At 43.0% G+C, this 10,183-nt stretch overlaps 1 protein-coding gene across 3 annotated transcripts in view; it reads right to left on the bottom strand.

Annotated features, from left to right (window-relative positions):
- Ift52 (intraflagellar transport 52) overlaps window positions 1–10,183 on the bottom strand; it is a 28,432-nt gene that overhangs the window by 11,458 nt on the left and 6,791 nt on the right. For all 3 annotated transcript variants that reach the window (XR_002376881.2, XM_021149314.2, XM_021149303.2), the window contains exons 4-9: window positions 9,311–9,440; window positions 8,818–8,893; window positions 6,612–6,683; window positions 4,847–4,973; window positions 3,341–3,430; window positions 1,169–1,237 (exon numbers count right to left, since the gene is read on the bottom strand). Coding sequence is in view for 2 of the 3 variants with exons in the window: in XM_021149314.2 (XP_021004973.1) it covers window positions 1,169–1,237; window positions 3,341–3,430; window positions 4,847–4,973; window positions 6,612–6,683; window positions 8,818–8,893; window positions 9,311–9,440 (564 nt within the window). In the remaining variant the exon portion in view is untranslated. The remainder of the gene's footprint in view (window positions 1–1,168; window positions 1,238–3,340; window positions 3,431–4,846; window positions 4,974–6,611; window positions 6,684–8,817; window positions 8,894–9,310; window positions 9,441–10,183) is intronic.

The raw sequence follows: 10,183 nt of genomic DNA, 5'->3' as shown, positions 1-10,183 counted from the left end.
AAAAAAAAAAAAAAAAAAAAAAAAAAAAAAAAGAACATGGTCATCTGAAGGGCCATGGGATGGCTCTGACATTAAATGCTCAGCATATAAGAAACTCCACCACAAAACAAACTAACAAACCAAACAAACACAAAATCTTTAGCTTCAGCACAGGAGATTTGCCTGAGCATTATAGGAATAATAAGATACATTCACTTTTTTTTTTTTTCTGTAGCCCTAGATCCAATTTAATCCCAGTATTTGTGAGGCAAAGGCAGGTGGCGCTCTGTGAATTCAAGGATAACCTGGTCTCCATTTTGAGTTCCAGGCCAGCCAAAGCCATGAAACCTAGCCTAAGCAAAGCAAATCAAATAAACAAACAAAAACAAAAAAGGGGAACAAACAAACAAACGACCTTTCCCAATCCTCAAACTTTTTTTAAATTAAAAAAAAAAAAAAGGCAGATAAATGCCTTTCCCAGCACCATGTGGCAGCTTTAGAAACTCAGTCTTTAATAGGACATGAGTCGAGCGAGAATACTGACAACCCAGCACACAGCTCAGGAAGTGCAAACAGGCCAGCCGTCTGTTTACTTCTCTGGCCTTCCATGACTCTTTCTCTTCCATCCAAACAGAAACATCACAGAGTGCTCCCAGAATGACTAACTGACCTAACTGGTTCTCTTTACATTTATTCTGCATTTTATTTATTTGTCATATGAGTGGGGACATGTGTGTCAAGGCATGCAGGGGAAGGAAGAGGACACTGTGTAGCTGCTGGCTCTCTCCTTCCATTGTGTCAATCCCGGGATTGAGTTAAGGCTGTCAGGCTTGGCCACAGCCCTCTCAGTCTTCAGAGAACAAACAGTAAACCCTGAGGTTTATATGGAAGCACTCAATCAATCCTACGGTTAGCTAATTTCTTCCAACTGTCTTTTTTTTTTTTAAGATTTATTTATTTTATATATGTGAGTACACTTAAGAGGGCATAGAATCCCATTAAAGATGGTTGTGAGCCACCATGTGGTTGCTGGGACCTCTGGAAGAACAGCCAGTACTCTTAACCTCTGAGCCATTTCTCCAAACCATCTTCCAACTGTCTTAGGGGTGAGTTGAGAGAGATCTTTGTTCCTTTGGAAGTGGTTCTGAGAAGCTGACCCATCTTCCATTTCTATAATGCAGTCTCCTACCTCTGGGTCCTCAGCATCGATCTGGTTGAGGTGGATGTCTCCTGTTGTAAGCCACTGGAACACAACATCCTGCATTTGAAATGATAAATATAATTAGACACCTGGCTATTTGGGAATGCTAAAGGTCAGGCTAGACAAAATAATTAAAGTGGGGAGAAAAGGCAATACAATTCAAAAAGGGATGATCAGCCTTCTATTGGTAAAATTTCTTTAAAGTAGTGAGAATTTTGTTTTAAAAACCCAGTTATGTATATGAGAATTTTGTTTTGTTTTGTTTTAATCCTAGGTCTGGGAGAAGAGGCTGCTTCCCAGCAGGTGGTTATGATTTGACTCATGCACTAGCAGGTGGTTATGATTTGACTCATGCACTAGCAGGGGGTGACTTTGCCAGCTGCAGATAATTGAATTGTGGGGCCTCTGGAGAGGGATTAAATGGGAGAGCTTCAAGAGGTCCTGTGGCAGCTGCGCCTGCTCCTGCTGCTGCTTCCTCTTGCTGTGGTTTGTCACGTGGTTATGAGAAAAGCGACAACAAGAAATTGGAGACAGCCTGACAAGAAAATTGGACTTGTCCCAAGGAACCTGACACCCCTAAATCAACAGGAAGTAGTCTAAAGTGTTCTACCCACCCTTAACCCTCTAACCTTTCTCTTCTAACTAGTATTGGGGTTTGGAAGGGATTTGGGCAGAGAGAGAGAGAGAGAGAGAGAGAGAGAGAGAGAGTTAGAAGCGTGGTAGATAATAAGAACCCAAAAAAAGCATACCAACTAAAAGGCATGCCAACTTCAGTCCTTTATTATGCAACCTTTATTATCAGACATTTATCATTTACTTCAGAGCATTCTAACATGTAACAAGTCAAAACTTCCTAAAACCTGTTCACAATCCTAAAACAACCTTTGTTTTCTGTGTTGAGAGTCAAAACTTTTAAAAACACACTTTTTCATCTTTGGCAATCATAATATGACAAAATCATAATTATATATAAAACCCCAGCTTTTGAAAAGCAAACATCTAGGTTTCAGAACACAGTGAAAGGCGCTGGAGGCCCAAGCAGACCGCTTAGTCCACCTCACAGTAGACGAGAAGGGCCATTGCACTAACAGTGAGGCGCACACTAGACGAGAAGGGCCCATTGCACTAACAGTGAGGCACACACTAGACGAGAAGGGCCCATTGCACTAACAGTGAGGCGCACACCTTCCTCTGGCAGGCGAGTTGCTAGAGTTCCATTCAGGTTTCCTCAGAAGCCATGAGCTCTTCCAGCTACACTGACAGAGCAAGGCCACACTCTCACTTGGTTCCTTATCAGTGATCAGTCCTACACAGAACTCCAGCTACCCCCATGCTGCCACCCCTTCCTACACTCACTAGTCACAACCCTGCCAAACTGACTCAGGCTGGCCTCTCCCTTTCTTCCTTCCACACAACAGAGGGGTCTGAGCAACATCAAGATTGTGGAGGGTTGGTCTATTGCTATGTATTGTAATGCTAAATTCTATGCCAAAGTTCTAGGCCTACCTAGACTTCTCACACTCACAAGCTTTTACTGAGTGGCTTCTCCTGTTTACAAGCTTTTGTTGTGCAAACCTTGTTCCTTGATTTATTATTATAGGTTAAATAAAATTAACTGTAGCCAGTTACTGGAGGGACTAGAGGTGGGTGGGTTTGGAGTCACCTGGTTGGAGGATGGGGAAAAGAGGAGGAACAAAAAGGAGGAGGAAGCCACCAATTTGGGGGGGGGGAGCCATGAGCACATGGGCAGGAGAAACAGCAAGTACCTGGGGCACATGGCTGGGGAGGTAACTAGGCTTGAAGTTAAAAGAGTAAATTAAGGGTGACCCCCCACCAAGTAATTGTCAAAGGCAAATAAAATAACCATAGTCCATTTTGTAAGTGAGTCGGGGGAAGCCTAACAAGTCTGTACACATCCCTGAGCTTAAGCTGCTTGATTTACAAGTCGGGCCCTCCCCAGTTCTCCAAGGTCAGCCACCTCTGACTCAGCCGTACATTCGCTCCTCTGCATGTCACTCTCTGACATACTATAGACTGCTGTAGAGCAAGGCCTAAGGCTAACTCAATACTTTTAGTGCCTACCATCTAATATGTTTAGCACACTCACATAAATGAGTGGATTTTCTAATGATATGGAAGACATGAAAGAGAAAAGCTTACCATAATTTTGCTATTTTCTTCTTTATCTAAATATTGGTCACTGAACATATGACACGAGCCAAGCACTGCCAGCTTTCCGAAACCTTGGTTCTGTTGATGACAAAGCGATGTTAGATACTTAGATCACAAAACACACTGCATGTATCACTTACCACATTAGCAACTGTCTGATACACCAATAAATGCCAATTCACACATAGTTAATATTTGAAAAATATCAGCTATGAAAACAATTCCCATTTACTGTTTGTTTTTTGGTTTTTTTTTTTGGTTTTTCGAGACAGGGTTTCTCTGTGTAGCCCTGGCTGTCCTGGCACTCACTTTGTAGACCAGGCTGGCCTCGAACTCAGAAATCCGCCTGCCTCTGCCTCCCGAGTGCTGGGATTAAAGGCATGCGCCACCACGCCCGGCCCATTTACTGTTTTTTAAAGACTGAATTTTCATTTATGTGCAGGAGAGCCTCATCTACAGGAGAACATGTGCAGCACATACATGACGGAGCCTGTGTAGGCTGAGGGGGGCATGAGATCCCCTGGACCTGGAGACACAGGGAGATATGAGCTTCCACGTGGGTTGTGAGCCTGTAGTGGGTTCTGAGAACTACGCAGGCCATGCAAGAGCAACAAGTGCTCCTAGCTACTCAACCACCCTCCATCCCACACTGCTACAAAGTATCTTTGACTTTCTGATAAATATGAAAAAACGGTGACTACCAATATTGCTTAGGTTTCAGTGAGTGAGTCTTTCACCACACTGCTACTAAAATTATCAGTATCTACAGCCAAAGCTGGAGAGAGAGCTTGGTGGGTGAAGTGCTTATGTGAGCGACCTGAGTATGAGTCCTGAGAACACAGCTGAGGTAGCACATGTGTCCATAACCACAGCACTCCTGTGTGGCTACAGGGGTGGAGGTAGAGAAGAGAAAATCCCTGGACCTTTGTGAGTCAGCTAGCCTGGCATACATAGCAGCAACAAAATAAGAGACCCTGTCTCACACAAAGTTCAAGATGAAGATCAACTTCCAAGCTTGTCCTCTGACCTCCATTTGTGTACCATGGAATACATGTGCCCATAATCACACATACATATGCAGATGCATGCATGCATGTGCGTACATGCACATATATCATACACACATAAAGACAAAAAAAAAAAACCAAAAAACCAAAACCCTGCATTCAACAATCTGAAACACACATAGTCTATATTGCATTCATAATTATAAATAATTAGAAATAAATCCAATTGTTCAGTAGGAAAACAGACTTCAGGTTCTACCTAATAAAAAGCAAATGATTCACAGGAAAAATATGACAATTTTGTTGTTTTTTTTTTTTTTTTCAAATCAGGGCATCATTATGTACCCTTGGCTGGCCTGGAACTCAACTCACAGAGCTCCAACTTCCTCTACCCCCCAAATGCTGGGATTAAAGGCATGTGCCTATCATAAAGTGGTTCTATACTTCAACAACATAACAATACCCCCATATCTAAGAAAGCCAATACCTTTGAGTGATAGAAAGCTAGAATGGGTCTGTTCAGTGGGAAGCAGACAGAGCCTGTGGACAGCACGGCCACTGCTGGCTTCATGACGCTCAACGTGGCACCAAAAGGGTAGACAAAGGTGAGAGCCCTGTAAGAAAGCAAACACCCAGGTGACTGCAGAATGGGTTTTCAGAGCATGAAATGGCTCAGCAAGGAAAGACACTTGCCACCAACCCTGAGTTCAATCCCCAGAACCCGTGCAGCAGCAGGAGACAACTTAGTTCCACACATATGCTAGTGTGCATGTGTCTACGCCCCCAACCCCCCAATAAATAAAAATCCCAGTATTCAAAGCCTGACACAAAAAGACCGTGCATGAGGCCAGCTCACATTACATAGCAGGTTCCAGGCCAGCCTGTGACAGAAAGCTTTGTCTAAAATAAAAAAATAGGCTCTGGAGCCTGCTACAGAGGTCTGACTCTAAGTTCTGACAACACACAAAGTCGGACAATTACCCCTACCTCTATCACTACTTAGATAAATTAGAGTGCAGCCAATTGAAGTCAGTCATTTAAAAGAATAAAGTACTTACTTATATCATTATACTGGGGGAGACCTAGAAATCTAAATTCCATACTTGTAAGATACAACAATTCTCTTCAGGGAGGAACACAGATTTATAGTGCAAAATTACTACTTTGCTTCCTTTTAAGCTATACCATGGGTTTTTGCTTTGTTTTGTTTACATTCCAACCTTAGCTTTCCCTCCCCCCTCGCCTCCCAGTCCTTCCCCCATCCACTCTTCCATTCCTCTTCAGAAAAGGATAGGCTAATCTAGGAGATCAACCAAGTGTGGCATATCAAGTTGCAGTAAGACTAGGAACCTCCCTAGGATTAAGGCCAGATAAGGCAACCCAGAGACATTACCTCAGAGTAAAGGATTAGAAAAAGAGTTTCTAAGCAAATAGACCCAAGAAGCAAACTGGTGTAGCGATTCTGCTATCTAACAAAATAGATCAAAATCAATTCCAACCAAAATTAATCAAAAGAGATGGGGAAAGACACATCATACCAATTAAAGGAAAAATCCACCAAGAAGATGTTTCAATTCTTAACATCTATACCCCAAATGCAAGGGCATCCATATTTGTAAAAGAAACATTACTAAAGCTTCAATCATACATTGACCGTCACACAGTAATAGTGGGAGATTTCAATACCTGAGTCTCAAAATCAACAGGTCATCCAGACAGAAACTAAACAGAAATACGGGAACTACCAGTTTGTATGACTGAAATAGACCTAACATATCTACAAAACATTTAACCCATAAAAGAATATATCTTCTTCTCAGGCCCTCATGGAACCTTCTCTAAAACTGACCACATACTTAGTCACAAAGTAAGTCGCAATGAGTACAAGAAAATTGAAATAACCGTCTATATCTTATCAGATCATCACAGATTAAAGCTAGTTATTCTTTTGGTTTTAACTGTGTGCATATGCATATATACAGTACCCATAGTCCAGAATAGGACTTCAGATTCTTTGAGTTACAGGTATCTGTGAGCTCTTCTGATATGGATGCTGAGAACAACCGTAGGTCCTGCAAGAACTGTATCTACTTTTAACCATCTCTCAAGCTCCCAATTTGGTTTCTGTTAGTGATGGTTTTGGAGGTCTTTTGGTGAGAATTACTTCTATAAGCAGAAAACTCTTCATTTTGAGAAAGGCAACTCTTGGAAGAGAGAGTGCCCTCCTTTCGGAGAGCTGCAGACACACTCACTGGGCATTGTTCCCACTGTTCTCTTCATCAATGACTCCAGGCACAGCCTTTCCTGCAGCTCGGCTAATTTCTCTAAAAGAAAAACATTAAAATCGAGTAAGCAAAATGTTGGGAGACTTCACACTGCCTTCATCAACAGTAAGTGTGAACCAGACAAAGGACTCTCTACTTTGCCAGTTTTTAAAAATTAAAAGCATACCCACAAACCCACATTCTTTTCAGATAGAGATTAGGCTTGAACCAGGCGTGGTGGTGCAGGCCTGTATTCCCAGTACTTGGTAAGTAAAGGCAGATGGATCTCTGTGAGTTTCAGTCAAACTTGTCCTACAGAGTGAGTTCTAGGCTGCCTAAGTCTACATAGGTAGACAATGGATCTCAAACAAACAAAACCAAACAAAAAATCGGTGTGGTGGTGGCGCATACCTCTAATCTTAGTACTCAAGAAGAGGAGGCAAGTAGATCCTTATGAGTTTGAAGCCAGCCTGGTCTACCGAGCAAGAGAGTTTGAGGAACAGCCAAGGCTACAGAGAAACCCTGTCTCAATAAACAAACAAACCAACCAATCAACCAACCAACAGATTGACAGTAACAAGAGACCTAGGTTTGGGGTGGGATATAGCTCAGTGGGAGGAGTGCTAGCCTAGCATGTTCCAGGCCCTAGGTTCCATTCCTAGGAACACGTAAACAGGGTCTGGTAGTAACACTCATCACTTGAGTGTGAGGGAGAGACAGATAGATCAGAAGTTCAAAGTTACTTTGGACTATTTGAGCCTGACTCAAAAAAATAAAATAAGAAAAAACTAGACAGATGTTCAGTTCAGTTCCTTTTTTGTGCTTTAGGAATAGGGTCTTTAAAAGGGGGACACAGGGGGCTGAGGAGATGGCTCAGCGGTTAAGAGCACTGACTGCTCTTCCGAAGGTCCTGAGTTCAAATCCCAGCAACCACATGGTGGCTCATAACCATCTATAATGGGATCCGATGCCCTCTTCTGGGGTGTCTGAAGACAGCTACAGTGTACTTAGATGAAAGAAAGAAAGAAAGAAAGAAAGAAAGAAAGAAAGAAAGAAAGAAAGAAAGAAAGAAAGAAAGAGGATGCAAAGTTGGGAGGTGTGGGAAGATGGGGTGGATGTGGGAGGTAATATGATCAAAAGTCAGGATATGAAATTCTCAAAGGATGAACACAGGAAAGGAAAGGAAGAAGGAAGTTTTTCCATTTAGCACTGGTTGGCATAGTTGGCACTCACTATTCAGCCCAGGCTGGCTTTAAAATTGCACCAGTCCTCTATATTAGACTACTAAGTGTGGGGATCACAGTGTGTATAGCCATACACTCAATTCCTCTATCTTGAGTCCTGAGGAAAGCGTCTACAACCTATATCCACATTCTACACTGTACAACCAGGATCAGCAGAGTGCTTGCACGTGGTAGGCTCAAGTGTAGGACGAATAATTTACAACACGAGAAGTAGCCCATGGGCCATCTATGCGGCCATCTCATAGACTCCCTTCCGATTCTCAAAATTCCCCATCTGTTAGGATCTAGAGCGGTGAAAGCTGACTCAGCCTCAGGCTCCATGAGGTGAAATCAGGCTCAGTCCGGAGTATGCATGGGGCCTGGGATGGGGCCTAGGAGGGCTCAAACAGCAAACCTTGGAACTACTCTTGAGGGAATGGTGAGCCAAATCATATCATGCTGTCTCTAGACAGTGTGGCAAGCAGTCATGAATAAGGGAACTGTTCAAACCTGCTGGAATCTGGCTAAAGCAGCACACACTTGGGAGGGTGAGGCAGGAAGATCATAAGTTCGAAGCCAGACTGGACTACATATGGAGACCCAGTTAAAAAAAAAATTAAGGGGGGCAAGAGGAAGATAATGACTTTAACAGACAGACAAACAAACCAAGATATTCCGCTCGGGAAACAGGAATGCAAATCTGAGAACTGGGTCCTAATGCTGAGATGCCTTCAGTCAATCCATACTCAATGGTGACCCTACTTCCAGGCTTTCCAGTAATACACAGTTTAATCCCACTCGGAGTGGAAAGTTCCCTGATCAAAGGTAATGAGAAGGTTTCCAAAGCTGGAAGAATATAATTTGAGGAATAAGAAGTAAATAAAGCGAGAAGGCTGAGAAGGGAGGTACGGCAGTGAAGTGGTATGGACAGGGAGAGGCCTGGGCAGGGTGTTCAGCGTCAACACTCTCACCTGTTCAACACTCCGTCTGAAACCAGAGCTTCCTTCGGATGGAAATACTTGTAATACACATTTCTAACCACAGCATCTTAAGGGACAAAGCAGGAAGATACATTTTAGATTAGAAACAAGTTTGACATAAAGGAAAAGAAACTAGAATCTGTTCAAATCCCTTCCATTTTATAAAAGGTCCAGTCTGCTAGTGAGCTCAGAATGTGTAACCATGGCACCCTGGCAAGATGGTCTTCCTAGGATACCAGCAGGTCAAGAGAGCTAGGATAAAAAGATTCAATAGGCAATCAATACTTTTTTTTAAAATAATAATTACCAAACCAAAGAAGGCTCAGTGAGTAAAGGTGCTTGCCACCATGCCTAAAAGCCTGAGACTGAACCTCGCAGTCCATATGGTGGAAGGAGAGCGCCAACTCCACCCCATTGCCCTCTGACAATACACATGGCATACTCATGGACAAAGAAACATAAAATGTAGTAAGACGATAGTCACCATTATTAACCATGATTCCGTATTCCTCTAGAAGAAAGTTAATATTGGTATCAAATCTGGATTCTCCCCCTTCTCCCAGCATCACAAGGATATCCCCACCACTGTCAAGGTACTTCTTCAGGACTTCAAACTACGGGAAGGAAAAAACAATGACTGTGGGCAGAAACCTTTGTTAAAATACCTACAGCACAAATAAGGCATTCACTACAAGTAAACACTATAAATCCCTTAGCCATTTAAATGGTCATAGGATAGTATAAAATTTTCTCTCTATATAAGATCTATCTCTTCCAGGTGTGGTGGTGTATACCTTTAATTCCAACACTCCAGAGCCAGAGGCAGGTAGATTTCTGTGAGTTCAAGGCCAGGCTAGTCAACAGAATGTGATCCAGGATGAAAGTGGTATATATAGAAACCCTCATTCCAAAAACAAAAAGATATCCAGAAGGGGTGGCACACACCTTCAATCCCAGCACTTGGGAGGCAGAGACAGGAGGACTTCTGTGTGTCTGAGTCCAGCCTGGTCTATAAGCAAGTTCCAGGACAGCAGAGACCCTATCTTGAAAAATCAAAAGCAAAAGCAAAACACAAAGATCTACCTCTAAGTTTACCTTTGATCATTAAGCTCTAAAATGCTCACAGGGGGATTGAGGATGTAGCTCAGGAGGTAGAATGCTTGCCTAGCAGACACAAGGCCCTGGGTTTGCTCCCCAGCACTGCACAGAGGAGCCAGCACTCAGGACTAGCATACACTTATATATAAGAAATGCCACCTTGTTGGGCGTGGTGGCGCATGCCTTTAATCCCAGCACTTGGGAGGCAGAGGCAGGCGGATTTCTGAGTTCGAGGCCAGCCTGGTCTACAGAGTGAGTT

Source organism: Mus caroli, chromosome 2 (assembly GCF_900094665.2).
Source record: "Mus caroli chromosome 2, CAROLI_EIJ_v1.1, whole genome shotgun sequence".
In the NCBI taxonomy this organism is placed as follows: domain Eukaryota; kingdom Metazoa; phylum Chordata; class Mammalia; order Rodentia; family Muridae; genus Mus; species Mus caroli.
The sequence above is the reverse complement of the archived record's forward strand: the minus strand, read 5'-3'. Positions and strand labels throughout refer to the sequence as shown.